Source organism: Erinaceus europaeus, chromosome 11, assembly GCF_950295315.1.
Source record: "Erinaceus europaeus chromosome 11, mEriEur2.1, whole genome shotgun sequence".
In the NCBI taxonomy this organism is placed as follows: domain Eukaryota; kingdom Metazoa; phylum Chordata; class Mammalia; order Eulipotyphla; family Erinaceidae; genus Erinaceus; species Erinaceus europaeus.
The window spans coordinates 48,573,874-48,595,560 of record NC_080172.1 but is presented as its reverse complement, the minus strand read 5'-3'; the positions used below and the strand labels follow the sequence as shown (position 1 = coordinate 48,595,560).

The following is a 21,687-nucleotide window of genomic DNA, read 5'->3' as shown; positions in this document are numbered from 1 at the left end:
CCCGGCGGGCGGTGCGACGGGATCTCCCCACCAGGAGCTGAATAGTTGCGCCTGGGGGCGGGGCTGCGGAGGCCGCTCTGGGCGGGCTGGACTGTTCCAGTTCTGCGAGGAGGGGGAGCCCCAGTGGGGCTGTCCGGGGGGGGGTGAGGCGTGCCCCTTCCCGCGCGTTCAGTTCCTGCGGACACTGGCTGGGATGCCTAAGGGTTCACTACAAACTGACAAGCCCCTCCGTGACTCTGGGGTGCAGGAGTGGGGTTCCGTTGCCGTCCCGGTTCCCCCTCTCAGTGGGCGCGTCCACCCGCGAGGCGGGGTCGGAGTCTCCAAGAAGCCCTGTGCTGGGGGCTAGGGGCTGGCGGCCAGGGTCCCATGGCCCCGCTGGGAGGCGCCCCGCGCCTGGTGCTGCTGTTCAGCGGAAAGAGGAAATCCGGCAAAGACTTCGTGACCGACGCTCTGCACAGCAGGTGTAGCGGGGCGGGAGCGCGAGGGACACGGGGGACGGGGTGTCTAGGAGCTCCGGGCAGCGGGAGGCGGGGTGCAGGATGTCACCCCAAGCACAGAGCCCACCGCACTGAGATGCCTGGCTGTGGAGCTTCTCTCCAGGGAAAGGTGGCAACGGCAGTGACCACCTGTGCAGCCCTTCCTGCCCACAGGACAGGACTCTCGGGAGGCTGAGCCCAGATTGTCCCCAGAGCACGTCCCCACTGTGTCTGACCCCTGAGACAAATTCTGGGAGCTGGATTTACTGTGCCAGGCACTATTTGTTTCTACTATTTCATGACAATCTCGGAACCCCTGTGTTTGCTGCAGAGTGAAATAATAATAATACAATATTTTATTTTTAAATTACTTTATTAGTAATGTCATCGTTACTACTATCATCATCATTATTAATCCTACTATTTAGGAGAGAGAGAACTGGAGCATCGCTTTGGCACTTTCCTTGCTGGGGATCAAGCTCAGGACCTCATGCTTGATAGTCCGACACTTTATCCACTGTGCCACCTCCCAGGCTAAAGTGTGGCATTATTAATGCCTCCATTTCAATTGTAATTTGACTAGTAACTTGGCTCCCCACCTATGTGTGTGAGATCATGCACAAGTCCCTTATCTGTTCTGTGTTTTTTTTTTTTTTTTTTTTTTGCTCTGTGCTTTCTTTTGCCATCTTTGAAATGGGCAGAGTGACCAGTTGACTGAAAGGATTAAATCAGATAATGCATGGGAAAGGTTAAGAAGAGCTCTTGGCACAGGGATTAAATGTGGGTCAAGTTCGTCCTTTCCTTGCTGGCTCTGTCCCTTGCAGTGTGGCTTTGGGGTTGTCCCTTTTCCTCACCAAACCTGTTTTATCATCTGAATCATAAAAATCAGAACACTTGTGTCTATGTCAGGTTTTAAGTGGCAGAACTACCCCCCCCTTTTTTTTTTGCCTCCAGGGTTATTGCTAGGGCTTGGTGCCAGCATTATGAACCCACTGCTCCTAGGGGACATCTTTCTTTCTTTCTTTCTTTCTTTCTTTCTTTCTTTTTTTTTTTTTTTTGTTTGACAGGGAAGAAGGAGAGAGACAGATAGACACCTACAGACCTGCTTCACCATTTGTGAAGCGACCCCCCCTGCAGGTAGGGTGCTGGGGGCTTTAAATGAGATTCTTGTGCTTAACCCACTGTGCTACCACCGGCCCCCTTTTATTTAATTTTAATTAATTAATTATTATTTTTGATAGGACAGAGAAATTGAGAAGGGGGGAGTTAGAGAGGGAGAAAGACAGAGAGATACTTGAAGACCTGCTTCACCACTCATGAAGTATCCCCATTTCAGGTGGGTAGCAGGGGCTCAAACCCGGGTGCTTGTGCATACTATTCTTTGAGCTTAATGGGGTGCGCCCTGCTGGCCCTGCTCCCTGGCTTCTTAGTCACACAGTGTCACCATGATCCCAGTAAGTGCTTGGGTGAGTAGATGGGTGACATATTCACTTTGTAGAGGGTGACAAGTTGACAGGGCCTGAGAGAATCTGGGCTGTGGGACAGGTAGCTAAGAGCCCCAGCTGAGGGGACATACTGTCATTATATGTCGACTTGTTCTGCCTATTTGTTTCAGGGCTCTTTTACTCCTGAGTGCCATAATAATCCAGAGGGAGACTGAGAAGCAACTGTGACCCTCACTGTGGAGATGTGCATGCAGGGCCAGGGAAGGTGTGGGAGGTGAGACAGTGACACAGATGGCACCTTGGTGCCACCTAAAGGCTCCAGGTTAACTGAGTTGTCCCCTTCTTGTCCCCTAGGCTTGGTGCCGATGTCTGTGCCATCCTCCGCCTCTCTGGTCCCCTCAAGGAGCAGTATGCTCAAGTAAGTGGCAGAGCTGTGACTGAGGGTGGCTGGGCAGATGCTAGCTCCTGGCCTTTGGTTATGATTGAATCTCTAGCAGGGTGGCCACCAGCTGTCAGTTCTCTGGGGGTTGACTTCTTTGGGGGGCATTTTCAGCTCAAATTTCTACCCTTGCTTCCAGGGCCCTGCTCCCTGAAAGCCTGATAACTGGGGAGACCTCATTGTTCTGTGCATGTCTTGGGGCTGGGCGAGTGAGGGCAGGATGGTGGGGTCCTGACATGCTATGCTTTGGGCAGGAGCACGGCCTGGACTTTCAGAGACTCCTGGATGCCAGTACCTATAAGGAAGCTTTCCGGAAGGACATGATCCGCTGGGGTGAAGAGCAGCGCTGTGCAGACCCTGGATTTTTCTGCAGGAAAGTGGTGGAGGGTGTCTCCCAGCCTGTCTGGGTAAGCTGGGGCAGGTGGTTGGGGAAACACCCATGCACACACACACACACACACACACACACACACACACACACACACACACTCTAGCAGACACACTCTCTCCACTCCTCCCTCTCACTCTCTCCACACAGACTTCCCCTCCATTACCATCACCCTGGCCCCAGAGCCCATACCTTTACCCCACACCACCCAATCAGTGGGTCAGTCCACACTGGTCCGACTCTGCTTCTCACCCTCTGATGAAGCACACATGGCAGCCAGAGTGACCTGCACACAGAAGCCAGCACTGGTTCTGCTCTGGGGATAGGATGCTTTGTCCCAGTGTTCTCAGGTCCTGAAAAAAAGTCCTTTATTTATTTATTGGACAGAGACAGAGAGAAATCGAGAGGAAAGGGCAAGTTAGAAGGGAGAGAGAGACACCTGCAGCACTGTTTCACCACTCTTGAAGCTTCTGCCACTGCAGGTGGGGACTAGGGGCTTGACAGGTTCTTACACATGGTAATGTGTGCACTCTACTGTGTATGTCACAACCCAGCCTTCTGTATAAGTACCGCGCGTTGATTGTGCCACTGGCGCTCCACAATCCAGCCTTCTGTAGCAGAGTCCTTTTTTTTTTTACTTACTTAAAAAAAATTATTTTATTTATTTTTCCAGAGCACTGCTTAGCTATGGCTTATGGTGGTATTTTATTTATTTTTCCAGAGCACTGCTTAGCTATGGCTTATGGTGGTAAGGGGGACTGTTATTTTTTTTAGTTTTTATTTTTACTTATTTATTTTCCCTTTTATGGCCCTTGTTTCTTATTGTTGTTATAGTTATTATTGTTGTTGTTATTGATGTCATCGTTGTTAGATAAGACAGAGAGAAATGGAGAGAGAAGGGGAAGACAGAGAGGGAGAGAGAAAGCTAGACACCTGCAGACCTGTTTTACTGCCTGTGAAGTGACTCCCCTGCAGGTGGGGAGCGGGGGGCTCAAGCTGGGATCCTTATGCCGCTGGTCCTTGCACTTAGCGCCACGTGTGCTTAACATGGTGCGCTACTCCTATTAATTAATTTATTTATAAAATAGAAACACTGACAAGACCATAGAAAAAGAGGGGTACAACCACCAGTTTCTAGATGCCAGCATGATGCCGACCAGACTTCCCTGGACAGACGACCCCACTGGTGTGTCCTGGAGCTCTGTTTCCCCAGAGCTCCACCCTACTAGGGAAAGAGAGAGGCAAGCTGGGAGTATGGATTGACCTGTCAACGCCCATGTTCAGCGGGGAAGCAATTACAGAAGCCAGACCTTCCACCTTCTGCATCCCACAATGACCTTGGGTCCATGCTTCCAGAGGGATAAGGGATAGGAAAGCTATCAGGGGAGGGGATGAGATATGGAGATCTGGTGGTGGGAATTGTGTGGGGTTGTACCCCTCCTATCCTGTGGTTTTGTTAATGTCTCCTTTTTAAATAAATAAATAAAAGAATAAGAGGGGTACAGTTCCCACCACCAGAACTCCATATTTCACCCCTTCCCCTGATAGCTTTCCTATTCTTTCTTTTTCTTTTCTTTTTCCCTTTTGTTGCCCTTGTTGTTTTATCATTGTTATTGATGTCATTGTTGTTGGGTAGGACAGAGAGAAATGGAGAGAGGAGGGGAGACAGACAGGAGGAAGAGAAAGACAGACACCTGCACATCTGCTTCACTACCTGTGAAGCGACTCTCTGCAGGTGGGGAGCCCAGGGCTCAAACCTGGATCCTTATGCCGGTCCTTGTGCTTTGCGCCACCTGCGCTTAACCTGCTGAGCTACCACCCGACTCCCTGTAGCAGAATTCTTAATCCAGAGTCCTGGGCCTTGAATAGTCTGCCTTCTGCTGCCCTTTTAGTATCCTTCTTCAGTCTTCTCTGCTTTTTAAAAATTATGTGTTTTTTTGTGGTCCTTCAATAATGGGTTAAGCGCACATGGTGCGAAGCACAAGATAAGGATCCCAGTTTGAGCCCCTGGCTCCCCACCTGCAGGGGGTGGGGTCCGTTATGTCGTTCCTGATGGAGATGACCAGTGATAATGGAGAGAGGGATCTATTTGAGGTCTAGGCTCATCGTCTGTATGGGAATCCCAGGCCTCCCCGACAAGGGCCCTAGCTGATAAGGTGGCCTGATAGTGACTGAAGAGTAATCATTAAAGCGTGCTAACCTCTTGCCCATATTCAGCTTTTGTAGTCAGCTTTGGAGTGACTGAGGGAAGTGTAATAGGAAGTAGGTGAGGAGGGTTGTAGCAGAGTTCTTTTTTTTTTTTAAACATTTATTTATTCCCTTTTGTTGCTCTTATTGTTTTATTGTTGTAGTTATTGATGTTGTCATTATTGGATAGGACAGAGAGAAATGGAGAGAGGAGGGGAAGACAGAGAGGAGGAGAGAAAGACAGACACCTGCAGACCTGCTTCACCGCCTGTGAAGCGACTCCCCTGCAGGTGGGGAGCCCGGGGCTCAAACCTGGATCTTTATGCCGGTCTTTGCGCTTTGCGCCACCAACGCTTAACCTGCTGAGCTACCACCCAACTCCCTGTAGCAGAATTCTTAACCCAGAGTCCTGGGCCTTGAATAGTCTGCCTTCTGCTGTACTTTTAGCATCCTTCTGCAGTCTTCTCTGCTTTTTAAAAATTATGTTTTTTTTTGTGGTCTGGGTGATGGCTCAGTGGATAAAGCACTGGACTCTCAAGCATGAGGTCCTGAGTTCAAGCCCCAGCAGCTCATGTACCAGGGTGATATCTAGTTCTTTCCCTTTCCTCCTTCCTCATTAATAAAATCTTCTAAAAAATTATGTTTTAAAAATATTTTATTTATTTATTTATTATTGGATTGAGACAGAGAGAAATTTAGAGTAGTGGGAAAAATAGAGAGGGAAAGAGAAGAGAGAGGCCTGCTTCCCCAGTCATGAAGCTTTTTCTCTGTAGCTAGGGACCAGGGGCTTGAACCTGGGTCCTTGTGCACTGTAGTGTGCGTGCTTAACCAGGTGTGCCACTGCCTGGCCTCCAAAAATATGTATTTTAAAAATTTAATTAATTAATTTTAAAATTTATTTTTAAAAAATATTTCTAAATTTTATTTATTTTTCCTTTTGCTGCCCTTGTTGTTTTTTATTATTATTGTAGTAATTATTGTTCTTGTTGTTGATGTTGTTATTGTTAGGACAGAGAGAAATGGAGAGAGGACGAGAAGACAGAGAGGGTGAGAGATAGATAAGACACCTGTAGACCTCTTTCACCGCCTGTGAAGTGATTTATTAACATGAGAGAGAGAACACAAACCAGAGCATCATTCTGGAACATGTGATGCCCAGGATTGAACTTGGGACCTCATGTTTTTAGAGTCCAATGTTTTTCCAACAACACCACTTCTAGGACCATGTGAACTGAGGTTAGAAGTCTTTTTTTTTTTTTTAAATTATATTTATTTATTTTCCCTTTTGCTGCTCTTTTTTTTTTAATTGTTGTTGTAGTTATTGTTGTTGCTATTGATGTTGTTGGATAGGACAGAGAGAAATGGAGAGAGGAGGGGCAGACAGAGACAGGGAGAGAAAGACACCTGCAGACCTGCTTCACCGCTTGTGAAGCGACTCCCCTACAGGTGGGGAGTTGGGGGCTCGAACCGGGATCCTCAACCAGTCTGTATGCTTTGTGCCACCTGCACTTAACTCGCTATGCTACCGCCCTACTCCCCTGAGGTTAGAAGTCTTACTTGAGGGAGTTGGTCGGTAGCACTGTGGGTTAAGTGTAGGTGGCACAAAGCGCAAGGACCCACATAAGGATCCTGGCTCGAGCTCTCTGCTCCCAACCTGCAGGGGAGTCACTTCACAAGCGGTGTCTATCTTTCTTTCCCCCTGTTTTCCCCTCCTCTCTCCATTTTCTCTCTGTCCTATCCAACAACGACGGCATCAACAACAACAACAATAAAACAACCAGGGCAACAAAAGGGAATAAATAAATAAATATGAAAAAAAGAAGATGAAAAGAAAGCTTCTGAGACAGGTGGGTTTGATGAGAAGGCCAGGTCTCTGGGCTGTGTCAAGCTGAGGCGATTGCTGGTGGGCACCATGGCTCTGAGGTTGATAGTGGGGCTGCTGTGTCACTGCCTCCCCAACCCCCTCCTGAAGCCTCCATTGGTGGGCTGGTGATGGCAAACAGGTGGCAAGTTTGAGAGATGGCACCTGGGAGCAGCTGGTATGATTGTACAGCCTCAGGTCTCCCAACCACACAGTGATCCAGGTAACCACAGGTTACTCATATGGCCATCGGCGGAGGGTTACCTAGAGGAGGAGACTCCCTGAGGATGGATTTGGGCTATGTGGCCTGTTTCAGAGAGAACAGGATTTGCCCTCTCTTCCCACTCTGTTTCTGCTTCTGTTCCCAGCAGGGATCCTTTTGTCCCTTTTCTCTGTTCCTTCCCTCAGCTGGTCAGTGACACCCGAAGACCATCCGACATCCAGTGGTTCCAGGAGGCCTATGGGCCCGTGACGCAGACGGTGCGCGTGGTGGCCTTGGAGCAGAGCCGCCAGCAGCGGGGCTGGGTATTCACACCAGGTGTGCAGCTAGGCAGAGCCGAGCCCAAGATTCAGTGCCCCTTCCTGTTTCCTGGCACTTCTGGGGGTTCGGGGGAGGGGCTGTGGGAAGGTATGGAAAGGAACTCCCAACTCTGGGTTGGAAAGTGGGGTTGGGGCCAGCCTCAGGTAAAAGGGTCCCCAGACCTGGCCAGGTCCCCCAGAGTATCTCCCTAGGCCTGGTGCCTTCTGGCTCTGTCTGAGGTCTTTCTCCTTTGCAGATCAAAGGGCAGACCTGCCAATGGTCCCTTCTAATTATCAATGTACAGTGGTAGGGGAGAGTGGCACAGCAGAGGACACCCTACTCAGCCTCAGTGCCACCAACCAAGCCGAAACAGAACTCAGGGAATGGCAGGACAGCTCACCTGGGGAGGTGCCTGCCTTGTCATGTATATGACCCATACTCCAGTCTCCAGCACACCACATAGGAGAGTCACCCTGTGTCAGGAGAAGCTTCCATGTGTGGTGTTTCTTCCTTTAAGAAGAAGAAAATGTAGAAAAGAAGCAGTGACTCCTGACTTTTCAGGAGGTGGTGCATTAGATAAAGCACTGGACTTTGAGGTATAAGGTCCTGAGTTTAATCCCCAGCATTTCATGTACCAGGGTGATGCTGTGGCCCCCCATGTTAAGTAAATAAATTATTATTATTTTATTTAAAAAATTCACACCAGGGTTATTGCTGGGACTCAGTGACTCTACTGTTCCTGGCATTTTATTTTTAAAGAATTTATTTATTTATTCATAAGAAAGATAGGAATGAGAGAAAGAAAGACATCACTGTGGTACATGTGTTGCTGGGGAATTTAACTCAGACCTCATGGCTGAGAATCCAGTGCTTTATCCACTGTGCCATGTCCCAGACCACTCTTTTTTTTTTTTTTTTTTTTTTATAGAGACAGAAATTGAGAGGGAAGGGGAGATAAGAGAAGGAGGGAGAGAGAGACACCTGCATCACTGCTCATGAAGCTTTTCCCCTGCAGGTGGGGACCAAGGACTTGAACCCTGGTCCTTGTACATGGTAATATGTGTGTTCAACTGGTTGCACCACCACTTGGCCTCATAAATCTAAAAAAAAGCAGCGGAGTTTAGGACTCTTTTCTGCCCTGAGTTCTTGTGACTTGGAAGTTCAGAGCAGAGAGTTAAGTCATCTTGGGTGTCTCTTGCAGGCCAGGCCTGTGCTCAGTGCTTTTAGAACAATATTTCTTTTTTACTGTGAAAGCATGACTGCAGGTTTGATTTTCTGCTTTTATTTATTTATAACTTATTTTAAAATTATTTTTTATTTTTTGCCTACAGGGTTATTGCTGGGGCTTGGTCCCATGGTCCCTGCACTACAAATCCACTGCTTCTGGCAGCCTTTTTTTCTTTTTTTCATTGGATAGGACAGAGAGAAATTGAAAGAGGAGGGGAAGATAGAGAGGGGGAAAGAAAGATAGACACCTGCAAAACTGCTTCACCACTTGTGAAGCAACACCCCTGCCCCCTGCAGATGGGGAGCAGGGGACTTGAACAGGGATCCTTGCACTTTGTACTATGTGTGCTTAACCCAGTGTGCCACCGCCTGGCCCCACCCCCCCCGCTTTTATTTTTTAATTTAATTTAATTTTTTCCTTTAAATTTTCTTTAAATCTTTATTTATTGGATAAAGACAGAAAGAAATAGAAAGAGAAGGGGAGATAGGGAGAGAGACACCTGCACCCCTGCTTTACCACTTGCAAAGCTTTCCCCCTGCAGGTGGGGACTGGGGCCTTGAACCCCAGTCCTCGTGCGTGTAACATACATATGCACTCAACAAGGTGCACCACTGCCTCACCCTTTCCCTTTCCTTTTCTTTTCCAGAACAATGCTCAGTTCTGGCTGAGTGGCATGGGGCATTGAACCTGAGTCTTTGGACCCTCAGTCATGAGAGTCTCTTTGCATGACCTTTTTTTTTTTTTAAGATTTATATTTTAACTTATACTTATTTTAGACTGAAGAAAGAGAGAGATACCACAGCACATAAGCTTCTGTCAATGCAGTAAGGGTCAGGCTTGAACCTGAGTTGCACATATGGCAAAGCAGCATACTAGCTTAGTGAACTATTTAACCAGTCTGTTATTATTTCTTTATTTATGCTTGAGGGTCCAGTGCTTTAGCCACTGCACTACAGAAAGCCAGAGTACATGTAGTGCCGGGGATCAAACCAGGAAGCTCAGGCATGGTAGTTCAATGCTTACCTGTTGAGCCACCCAGGTGGATATTTCTTGTGGGGAAAGTACGGTTTACTGCCTCCTGGGGGTGATGAATTGGAGTCTGAGGGAGAGAGGTAGACACAGTCAGCCTCCCCTAAACTGCAAACCTTAGTGGGGTGTCGGGGAGTGAAGAGTCTGGCCAGCTGGACTCTGGGGGCCCGGTGGCTATGGGCCAGGTTGGCAGCGTAGCCTGGAGCTGACTCCCCAGTCCTCTTTGGCAGGGGTGGATGATGCCGAGTCAGAGTGTGGCCTGGATGACTTCGAAGACTTCAACTGGGTCATCGAGAACCACGGGGAGGAGCAACTCCTGGAGGAACAGCTGCAGAACCTGCTGGGGTTCATCCGCTCCAGGCTGTAGTGGGGGGAGAAGGGGTGCCCACTGTGGACATGTGGCCTTGGACACTGGCCAAGGGGCAGCAGGCAGAGCCTGTGCCTGGCTTCTAGTGCTGTGTGGGCACCTCATTTGTATGAGGGCCCACAGCTCTGCTCCTTCAAGGAGGTCAAGGACATGGGCCTGGGCTGGCTTTGGGGGAAACGGAAAGCCCCTCTCTCTGGTAGTACTCCCCTACTCCAGATGTGTCCATCCTCTTTGTTCTGGCTGGAGCCTGTGTCCCCCAACTGGATGTGAATAAATCTTGGGGTTCCCACTCAAAGCTGGCACTGTTTTTTTTTTTTCATTTTTTTTTTAAAAAGTTTTTTTTTTAAATTATCTTTACTGGATAGAGACAGCCAGAAATTGAGAGGGGAGGGGGAGGGAGAGAGACAGAGAGACACCTGCATCCCTGCTTCACCACTCATGAAGCTTTCCCCCTGCAAATGGGAACTGGGGGCTTGAACCTGGGTCCTTGTGCACTGTTCAACCAGGTGTGTCACCATCTGGCCCCAGAGCTGACATTGTCATTAACAGTTGCTACCTAGTCTGCCTGGGGCTGAGGAAAGACTGGGAGTCCTGCTGAGCTTCCCTAACTAACCCCTTAATTCCCCACCTCCCTGGGACACATTCTCTGAGGCTAACCTTGGCCTGTGCCATACAGGTAGCAGATGTGTGTGTAATTGAGGGTCTCATCCTCTGGTATCTCATCCTCTGATATCCTCTGGTATCTCATCCTCTGGTAAGTTCTGAGAAAGGGGTCAGAGCGAAGGATGGATCCCAACAATGTGACCGATACTTAAAACCCCTGGAGGAGGATAGCCATTGTTAGGACTTTCTCACAGATGTTTTCTCCTCTGCACTTTGGTATCTGCTGGTGGCTTGTCTAAAATGAACTTTTTGCCCTGCGTCACCTTCCCCACCCCCACTCCCCTGGAAGCCATTAAGGAAAAGGTTTCCATTTTTAGTACCACTGGTGCTAAAACACCATGGTGGGTATAACAAGCTTTTGTGGAAACTGAAGACATATTTTGCTGAGTAGGGTGGACAGTTAAGAGCCATCTGCCGCAAAGCTGAGATAGAGGAGAGGCACATCATTGAGGAGAGAGCCAGCTGCCTGCCTGCTGGGCAGGAGTGTGCTAGTTATATCCATTTCAGTGAAAACTGGGTCTTTGGAAAAGTGGGGATGGGGGGAGGAGGGTTGTATAGCCACCCTGGTGTCAGGGGCAAATTCCTGTCCTATTTAATCGCCTCCTATTAAATTGCTAGGTTCGGAAGCCTTTTTTGATATGCAGAATGAGTAGTAGCTGACTGCTAGCTTTTGAATGTCTAAATGTCCTAAGCTTGGGGATTTTCACTAGTTTTTGCTATCTTGTCAGTTTGGCAAAAGGCTTCACCCATTATTTTATGACAGCAGAGACTGAAACATTTTATGAGCATCTAAAGACAGTAATCTCCCCACCCCCAATTTACTGTCTGAACGCTCTGTCCTACTTTTAGGTGCTCACATTTAGGGTGTGTATGTTTGAACACAGCAAACTCCTGTGGCAATATTTAACAGACAGAGGGCTGGGCGGTAGCACAGCGGGTTTAGTGCGTGTGGCGCAAAGCGCAGGGACCGGAGGAAGGATCCAGTTTGAGCCCCTGGCTCCCCACCTGCAGGGGAGTCACTTCACAGGTGGTGAAGCAGGTCTGCAGGTGTCTATCTTTCTCTTCCCCTCTCTGTCTTCCCTTCCTCTCTCCATTTCTCTCTGTCCTATCCAACAACAATGACAATAATAATAGTAACAACAACACTGATAAACAACAAGGGCAACAAAAGGGAAAAAAATGGCCTCCAGGAGTAGCGGATTTGTAGTGCAGGCACTGAGCCCCAGCAAGAACCCTGGAGGCAAAAAATATATATATATTTACAGACAAACCATGGGGATGGGACAGCGGCACACTGGATTAATCATATACATAACAGTGTGTAAGGACCCAGGTTCAAATCCCCAGTCCCCACCAGCAGGGAGGAAAACAGTGAAGCAGTGCTGAGTCAGTCTCTCTCTCATATTGGATATGTATCTATCCAATAAATACATACTATTAAAAAATACAAACAAATCGTGAGTTGGGCTGGTGAAATAGCTCACCTGCATAGTGTGCTGCTTTGTCATGCACACACAATCCAGGTTCAAGCCCCACCCCCACTACAGTGGAGGAAGCTTTGGGGCTGTGGTCTTTTTTATTCTCTCTGTCTCTAAATTAATAAGCAAGGCTCTAAGCAAAGCAAAATGGGGCCAGGCAGTGACATACCTGGTCGAGTGCACATATCACTGTGCACAAGGATCTGGGTTCAAGTCCCTGGTCTCTCCCTCCCTCCCCACAGGGGGTAAGCTTCGGGAGTGGCTGAAGCAGGTCTGCAGGTGAAGGAAATATTGCTGAGGCCTGACCCCCCACCTACACAGAACTTATCTTGATAAAACAGACTGAGGGGGACATGCAACAGATCTCCCATCTCACAGGAGAAACTTATCTTGCTCCACCTGCATCAGACATATCCAAGAGATCTCTTTGTGGCCAGTCTTCACAGGAAACCAGAAAATATCCCTGAATACTTAAATAAATCCAACTAAATCCAAGTCTTCCTACACTGCCAAAATAGTTCTGAACCAAGACCCTAGATAAGGCCCTTAAGTCCCCCACCCCCTCATTCTCTCCTGGCTACTATAATAAAGCTTTTCTTCACCTGCCCACCTGACTCTACTTGTCTTATTTGTGTCTCACATTTTTCTTACCTTTTTAAAAAAATTTATTTATTTATTTTGTTGCCCTTGTTGTTTTGTTGTTGTAGTTATTATTGATGTCATTGTTGTTGGATAGGAAAGAGAGAAATGGAGAGAGGAGGGGAAGACAGAGAGGGGGAGAGAAAGACACCTGCAGACCTGCTTCACCACCTGTGAAGTAACTCCCCTGCAGGTGGGGAGCCGGGGGCTCGAACCGGGATCCTTCCTCTGGTCCTTGTGCTTTGCGCCACCTGCTGCGCTACCGCCCGACTCCCTTTTCTTATCTTTTTTCCTTTAACAATCCTTTTTATATTTTATTTCTTTATTTATTATTGGATAGAGACAGAGAAATTGAGAGGGCAGGGTAGATAGAGGGGAAGAGACAGAGAAACACCTGTAAGCCCTGCTTCACCACTCTGAAGTTTCCCCCTGCAGTTGGGGACCAAGGGGCTTGAATCCGGGTCCTTGTGCACCGTAGTGTGTGTGCTTAACCAGGTGTACCACCACCTGGCCCTGTGCCTCACATTTCTTTCTTTATTTTAATTTTTTAAAATTTCTATATTGGGGGATTAATGGTTTACAGTCAACAGTAAAATACTATTGTTTGTATATGTGTAACATTTTCCAGTTTTCCACATAACAATTCAGTCCCCATTAGGTCCTCCTCTGCCATCATGTTCCAGGACCTGAACTCTCCCCCACACCCCAGAATCTTTTACTTTGGTGCAATACACCAACTCCAGTTCCAGTCTGCTTAGTATTTTCCCTTCTGATCTTGTTTTTCAACTTCTTTCTATGAGTGAGATCATCCCATATTCATCCTTTTGTTTCTGACTTATCTCACTTAACATGATATCTTCAAGTTTCATCCAAGATGAGGTGAAGAAGCTGAATTCACCATTTTTTAAAAAAATATTTATTTATTTTATTCCCTTGTTTTATTGTTGTAGTTATTATTATTGTTGTTGTTATTGATGTCGTCATTGTTGGATAGGACAGAGAGAAATGGAGAGAGGAGGGGAAGACAAGGAGAGAGGAAGATAGACACCTGCAGACCTGCTTCACCGCCTGGAAGCAACTCCCCTGCAGGTGGGGAGCTGGGGGCTTGAACCGGGATCCTTATGCTGGTCCTTGGGCTTTGTGCCAGCTGCGCTTAACCCGCAGCGCTACCACCCGACTCCCTGAATTCACCATTTTTAAAGGCTGAGTAGTATTCCATTGTGTATATAGACCACAACTTGCTCAGCCACTCATCTGTTGTTGGACACCTGGGTTGCTTCCAGGTTTTGGCTTTTACAAATTGTGCTGCTATGAACATATGTGTACACAGATCTTTTTGGGTGGGTGTGATTGGTTCCTTAGGATATATCCCCAGGAGAGAAATTTCAAGGTCTTAGGGAAGGTCCACTTCTATCCTTCTGAGAGTTCTCCAGACAGTTAACCATAGGGATTGGACTAATTTACATCCCCACCAGCAGTGTAGAAGGGTTCCTTTGTCTCCACAGCCTCTCTAGCATTTGTTGTTGCTACCTTTTTTTTTTTTTTAATAATTTTTAAAATTTATTTTATTTTTCAATATTTATTATTCCCTTTTGTTTCCCTTGTTGTTTGATTGTTGTAGTTATTATTGTTGTTGTTGTTGTTGGATAGGACAGAGAGAAATGGAGAGAGGAGGGGAAGACAGAGAGAGGGAGAGAGAGACACCTGCAGACCTGCTTCACAGCTTGTGAAGTTATCCCTCTGCAGGTGGGGACCAGAGGTTCCAACTGGGATCCCTACGCCAGTCCCACTTCATGCCATGTGCGTCTAACCCACTGTGCTACTGCCCAGCCCACTATTATTATTATTATTATTATTATTATTATTATTATTATTTTTACTAGAGCACTGCTCAGCTCTGGCATATGGTGGTGCTGGGGATAGAACCTGGGACTTCAGAGCCTCAGGCATGAAAGTCTTTTTGTATAACCACTATGCTATCTCCCCAGCCCTGAAAAAGATTAAAAACAAAAAACAACAACAACAAAAACAATTTTTTAAAAAAAATAGCCACCTGGGTTATCATTGGGGTTTAGTACCTTTAGGACCCCACCACTCCAGATGGCCACTTTTTTTTTTTTCTCTAGATAGAGGCAAGAGAGACAGTAAGGGGTCTGGAGTAGATAGCATAATGATTATGTAAAGACACTCATGTGCGAGGCTCCAAAGTCTCACACCACCATAAACCTGAGCTAAGCTGTGCTCTGGTAAACAAACAAAATAAAAACAAACAAACAAAAACAACAGAAAATTAATTTTAAAAGGGAGAGAGGGCATAGGAAGGTAGCACAATGTTTATGTAAAGAAACTCTCATGCCTGAAGCTCCAAAGTCCCAGGTTTAATCACCTGCACCACCATAAGCCAGAGCTGAGTAGTGCTCTGGTTTAAAAAAAAAAAAAGTGGCGCAAAGCATAAGGACCGGCATAAGGATCCCGGTTCGAACCCCGGCTCCCCACCTGCAGGGGAGTCACTTCACGGGCGGCGAAGCAGGTCTGCAGGTGTCTGTCTTTCTCTCCTCCTCTCTGTCTTCCCCCCCAATCTCCATTTCTCTCTGTCCTATCCAACAACGACAACAACAATAATAACTACAACAATAAAACAAGAAGGGCAACAAAAGGGAATAAATAAAATAAATATTAAAAAAAGAGAGAGAGAGATAAACTGCTGGGTGGTGGTGCCCTATTGCTGAGGAATTATTCTGATGCAGTCTTCGCTCCCAGGTTTTACTACCCCCCCCCCCCCCCCCCCCCCCGCGAAATCCTAGCAGTGCCCCCTTCAACCAATCCTGGCCCCACACGTCACCCCTGGTTGTCGCCCAATAAAAAGCCCCCTCACCCCCCCCTCGCTCTCTCTGGGCTCTCAGTTCCCCCTTCTCTCAGATCTCGCTCCCTTCTCTTGCCCCGCGGTCAGGTAGTGGGGACGGCCATTGTCGGCTGACTCCACGTGGCCTGAGCCACCCCCCCATCCTATAATAAAGATTTGTGTACCCCCTTGCTCTGGACTTCCTCTCTCTTCTCCGCGGTGCAGCCCGACACCTGACCGCTACAACAACAGTGCCCCTGGCTACAGTGCTACAATGCTACATGCTACAATGCACAGCGATCCAGGTTCAAGGCCCCGGTCCTATCCCCTCCTGGAGGGGCAACACTTCACAAGTGGTGAAGCAGGGCTGCAGAGCTCTCTCTCTCTTTCTCTCTCTCTCTCCCTCCCTCCCTCCTTCCCCTCTCAAATCTCAATATCTCCCTCTATCCAAAATAAATAAATAACTATACTTTTCATATATACATACATATATATGTATATATGAAAAGTATAGTTATTTATTTATATATGAACGGGAGAGAGAGACAGGGAGAGGAGAGACACTGCAGCAGTGACCCACTGCTTGTGAATCTCCCCTCCTGCAAGTATTACCTTGTGGTGATCTGGGGCTCAAACTCAAGTTCTCCAACCTGCTGAAAAACTTAGACATGAATGAATGAACAGAGTGCTAAAGATGCTCATCCTCTGGCTTGCTGGGGCTCACCTGCCTCTCCCTTTGTCCTTAATCCCCTCTCAGTGTTTCTGGCTGGTCTATACTGCCACCTCCCACCCTCCTCCCTAGGTTTTTCTCCGGTCCTTGGAGGCCCTCCTAGAAGCTTTTTCAGTCTGCTCTGAGTGTGCCTGGAAGGTCTGAGCCCTCCTGGAATTGCTAGGGGCTGGGCACGTGTACCAGCCTGGGGAAGGCTCATCAGCTCCCTCTGGTGGCCCAGGGCTCTGAGTGGCTTCTAAGTAGCCTTAGGATGAGGACCTCAGGTGTCTTTTTTTTTTATTTTTAATTTTATTTATTTTATTCCCTTTTGTTGCCCTTGTTGTTTTATTGATGTTGCTGTTGTTGGATAGGACAGAGAGAAACGGAGAGAGGAGGGGACGACAGAGAGGGGGAGAGAAAAATAGACACCTGCAGACCTGCTTCACCACCTGTGAAGCGACTCCCCTGCAGGTGGGGAGCCGGGGCTCGAACTGGGATCCTTACGCCAGTCCTTGTGCTTTGCGCCACGTGCCCTTAACCAGATGCAGTACCACCCAACTCCCAGGTGTCTTTTTAAAACAATATTTTTTTTTGTTGTTGGGGGTGGGGGCTGGGTGCGATGCATTCGGTTGAGCTCAGGTTACCATACATAAGGACCCAAGTTCAAGCCCCTGGTCCTTACATGTGTAATTCCAAGTTGGCAAGGGCTCAAAACTGATCACATTTAATTATCACTGTTTGTGTCTGGGTACCTGGTGCAAAGGCCAGAGATGAGGGATTAAGTAGTCATGCCAGATATCATTCATCCATCTGTAAGGGGGAAGCTTCACAAGAGATTAAGTAGTGAAGCTGTAGGTGTCTTTTTTTCTGTCTTTTCTGTCTGTCTCTCTCCCTATCTCTACCTTCCCTCTCAATTTCTATCAAATAAAAATAAATTATAAAATTATTTCTCCTCCTCTCTCTTCTTCCTTCTTTCCTTCTACTGACACTATTTCTGGGGCTTGATGCCTGCACAAAGGCTCCACTGTTCCAAGTGGTCATTTCTTTTCTCTTTTTTGCTTTCTTCATCTCCTCCTCTTCCTCCTCCTTTTCAGAGAGAGAGAGAGAGAAGAGACCTTCCCTGCTTTACTGCTTGTGAAGCTTCCACCTGCAGGTGGAAAGTGGAGGCTTGAACCCAGGTCCTTATGCATATTAATGTTTGCTCTACCAGGTGTGCCACCACCTGGTACCTTATTTATTAATTCATTGACAGGAGAGTGGAGGAGAGAGAGAGAATCTGAATATCACTCTGGCATATGTGATACCAGGGATCAAACCTCATGCTTGCAAGTCAGAATTCTCCCTCCTGGGGCTGTCACAGAGTTTTTTGAAATTGAGCCCAGGGGTGAGTTGGGAATGACCCTTCTTAGTATGAATCCAGACATTAAAGCAGCAGGAAGGCACCATTTAATACCTGACTCCCTTCTGTCAGTCATTCTTCACTTTCATGCCCCCCGGTGGGACTGAACCTGGGGATTTTCCACATGGGGTGACTCTAGAGAAATAGTTCTTAATCCTCTGTTCACTCTTCACCTGCTGCTTCTCTCTCTGCTCCCCACCTCCCACTCCCACCCCACTCCCCTCCACTGGAACTTGCCCTCCATGTATCGAAAAGGGAAAAACAGTCACTCAGCTACATGGATTTATTTATTTATTTTTTTTGCCTGCAGGATTATTGCTGGGGCTCGGTGCCTGCTCCATGAATCCACTATTCCTGGAGGCTATTAATTTTTTTATTTTATTTTTTTTTTTGGTTTAAATACACGGTTTATTAGGGTGAAACAGATAAAAGGCAAAATAAGCACTTATCATCAAGGGTTAAGCATACGCTCGGTCTATAAAGTCTGAGTATAGTCATCAAAAGTTTAGTCCCATAAGATAAACAATTATCAGCTCTGGTAAAGGTTGCTCATGGCTGTAGAGGGATCTAAAACTTTACCAGCTAGCAGAGTCACACATGTTCAGAAGTAGACATGGCGGATGGATGCCTGGAGCACCTCAGATGAGAGGCATCTGACCAGGAGAAGAAGCCACAGCCAAAGATCCCTGGAGGCTATTTTTTTTCCCTTTTTCTTGCCCTTGTTGTTTTATTGTTGTTGTGGTTATTAGCATTGTGAGTTTTACGGTACTTTAACTTGAGTTTAGCTGAGCTCGTCTTAGACTGTGCTGCGTCCTGCATGAATAAAGAGATACTGCATATAACCCAGCCATAAGTCCCTGGTCGTCTGTTACACGCCCATGAAGCCAGCCCGGTGAAAACAACATAACCCATTGAAAGCAACAGTTATTGATGTCGTTGTTGGATAGGACAGAGAGAAATGGAGAGAGGAGAGGAAGACAGAGAGGGGGAGAGAAAGACTGACACCTGCAGACCTGCTTTACAATCTGTGAAGCGACTCCCCTGCAGATGGGAAGCCGGGGGCTCCAAATGGGATCGCTTAGCACTATGTGCACTTGACCCGCTGGGCTACCGCCTGACTCCCCATGGGTTTTTTTATTTGTTTGTTTTTAGAAGCCACGACTTCTAAGTGAGTCCCTCTTGTCTTGCTTTCTTTCCAGGGACCTAAGCGGGGGAGTGTATGCCCTCAGCTGGGGCCCAGCCCTTGCGTTGGTGACAAGAGCTCATGTACATGAACCAGGGCTCCTGCTCTGAGACACTCTCACTTTTGGCAGGGGAGGGGTGTCCAGTGTAGAGGGCTGCTGATGTGACTCCCAGCTCGGAGGAGACTGGACCTGGCAGGCCCTGCTGGACGTTGGGCTGCCGTGGTCCACCTGTGACCAGAGGTTACCTCCCTTGCTGGAGGCCGCTAGGAGGTAGGGCCTGTGCATTTGCTGGCATGAAAGCGCAGGCTTATTCTGTGTCTATGGAACCTCTGCTGGGAGGGCTGGGATTTGACAGAAGGGTCAGAAATATAAACAGGGTCTTGAGTTTTTAGTGGGCTATTTGGGGCCCTCTTTTTCGGCTGTAGGGTCAGTGGACGCGCACTGTGAAGGGCCTTGGGGGCCCTAGAAGTTATGCTATCTCTAGGGGGATGGCTGTTCATCTTCTGTGCACATCCTCCCATCCCTCTCGGCAAGAGTCAGTGGGGAATGGGGTACTGGTCCCCATTTGGGGCTGGATGGAGAGGACCAGACACAACATGTCTAAATATTTTAAAATTCTCAAGAAAACAAGCAACTTGTTAAATAAAATGTGTCCCAACCTCCTACACCGAAAAATATAGCTTTATAATGACAAAATTGGAACATGTGTAATTCCAAGTTGGCAAGGGCTCACAACTGATCACATTTAATTATCACTGTGAGTGTGTGGGTACTTGGTGCAAAGGCCAGAGATGAGGGGATAAGTAGTCATGGCAGATAGCATTCATCAAGTGTCATTGCAGCCTCCAGAAGATTTTTTTAAAAATCATGTTTATTTATTGGATAGAGGCAGCCAGAAATTGAGAGGGAAGGGGGAGATAGAGGAGAGAGACACCTGCAGCCCGGCTTCACCACTCGTGAAGCTTTACCCGTTCAGGTGGGGACCAGGGGCTCGAAGCTGGGTCCTTGCGCACTGTAACATATGCGCCCAACCAAGTACGCCACTACCTAGCCCCCCTCCAGAAGAGTTTTTAATCTTTATTTTAATTATTTAGTAATTATTTTGATTTGGTCAGGATTTTTACCTAATGGGAAAAACATTTTTTGAGGTCATTGCTGGGGCTTTACCACTCCAAGCCAACTTTTTCAGATATATATAGAGTTAGAAAGACACCAAGAGAGACATAACAGCACTGAAACTCCCTTTTTTTTTTTTTTTTGCCTCCAGGGTTATCTCTGGGGCTTGGTGCTGGCACTGTGAATCCACTGCTCCCAATGGCCATTCCCCAACCCCCCCTTTTTTAAAAAAATATTTATTTATTATTTATTCCCTTTTGTTGCCCTTGTTGTTTTATTGTTGTAGTTATGATTGGTGTCGTTGTTGTTGGATAGGACAGAGAGAAATGGAGAGAGGAGGAAAAACAGAGAGGGGTAGAGAAAGATAGACACCTGCAGACCTGCTTCACCACCTGTGAAGCGACTCCCCTGCAGGTGGGGAGCCTGGGGCTTGATCCTTAAGCCGGTCCTTGCGCTTTGTGCCAGGTGCACTTAACCCGCTGCGCTACCGCCCAACTCCCACTCAACCCCATTTTAGTGGATAAGACAGAGAGATATTGAAAGGATAGGGTGCTGGGGAATTATACAGATGCAGTCACATCTGCCAGGCTGTCCCCTCAGGCTCAGCCACTTCCCAGGAGAGTTAATATGGTATTCTCAAGTGCCTTTCCCAACCAATCATGTCCCGACACGTCACTCCTGGCTGTTGCCCTATAAAAAGCCCTCCTACTTCTGCCCCTCTCTCTTTCTCTCGCCCAGTTTTTTACCTCGGTGACGGAAGGGTGGTGCACGTAGTGGGGAATGGCCATTTTTGGCTAGATCCACGTGGCCTGAACTGCTGCGCTCTAACCCAACCCTGAGGTGCCCCCGTGAATAAAGAATTGTGTTCCCTCTCCGCTCTGGACCCTCTTTTCTTTTTTCTTCTGTGTCCCCCCGCTACAAAGCAACAAGAGGGAAAGATAGAGAGGGAGAGAGAGTAAGATAGACACCTGCAGACCTGCTTTGCTGCTTGTGAAGCGTACCCGCTGCAGGTGGAGAGGCAAGGGTTTGAACCTGGATCCTTCAACTTGGATCCATGCATGGGTCCTTGTGTTTAGTACTATGTGCTTTAACTGGGTGCACCACTGCCTGGCCCTCTGAAACTTCCTCCACTTTGTTGGATGTAGGACGATCGTGGCTTGAATCTGGATCATGTGCCAGCTTGCCAGCCCTGTGTGGTGTTGACAGTGTTGACCCAAGAGATGACAGCACAAAGAAGACTTTACAAAAAGGAATGAATCTTTTCTTTTTCTTTTATTGTTGTTGTTATTGATGTTATTGTTGTTGGATAGGTCAGAGAGAAATGGAGAGAAGAGGGGAAGACAGAGGGGGAGAGAAAGATAGACACCTGCAGACCTGCTTCACCGCCTGTGAAGCGACTCCCCTGCAGGTGGGGATCTGACTGGAACTCGGATTCTTCCACCTGTCCTTGAGCTTTGTGCCACGTGCGCTTAACTTGCTGCGCTACCACTTGACTGCCTCAAATCTTTTCCATTAAAAAGTAAATTGAAGGGGGCCGTGTGTAGCAGTAGGCGCAAAGAGCAAGGACTGGGCAAAGGATCCTGGTTGGAGCCCCTGGCTCCCCATCTGCAGGGGAGTCGCTTCATAGGTGGTGAAGCAGGGGTCTGCAGGTGTCTTTCTCTCCCCCTCTCTTGTCTTCCCCTCCTCTCTCCATTTCTCTCTGTCCTATTCAACAACG

At 47.7% G+C, this 21,687-nt stretch overlaps 1 protein-coding gene across 2 annotated transcripts; it reads left to right on the top strand.

The window, feature by feature from the left end:
- Positions 1 to 205: 205 nt before the first annotated feature.
- Positions 206 to 10,235, top strand: PMVK (phosphomevalonate kinase). Of its 2 annotated transcripts, XM_007525344.3 has the most exons (5): positions 206 to 461; positions 2,276 to 2,339; positions 2,615 to 2,767; positions 7,205 to 7,334; positions 9,804 to 10,235. In XM_007525344.3, the coding sequence occupies exons 1-5, from the start codon at positions 367 to 369 to the stop codon at positions 9,938 to 9,940; spliced, it is 579 nt and encodes a 192-aa protein (XP_007525406.1). In that variant the 5' UTR covers positions 206 to 366; the 3' UTR covers positions 9,941 to 10,235. The 2 variants fall into 2 exon arrangements, with proteins under 2 accessions (XP_007525406.1, XP_060057523.1); XM_060201540.1 differs by lacking the exon at positions 206 to 461 and having other exon boundaries at positions 2,287 to 2,339; positions 2,734 to 2,767.
- The last annotated feature ends 11,452 nt before the right edge of the window (positions 10,236 to 21,687 follow it).

Excerpts from the sequence above, each read along its gene's own strand:
- PMVK (XM_007525344.3), top strand. The coding sequence starts at position 367 with ATGGCCCCGCTGGGAGGCGCCCCGCGCCTGGTGCTGCTGTTCAGCGGA. Across the intron at positions 462-2,275 it reads ACCGACGCTCTGCACAGCAG|GCTTGGTGCCGATGTCTGTG; the intron begins GTGTAGCGGGGC and ends CTTGTCCCCTAG. Across the intron at positions 2,340-2,614 it reads TCAAGGAGCAGTATGCTCAA|GAGCACGGCCTGGACTTTCA; the intron begins GTAAGTGGCAGA and ends TGCTTTGGGCAG.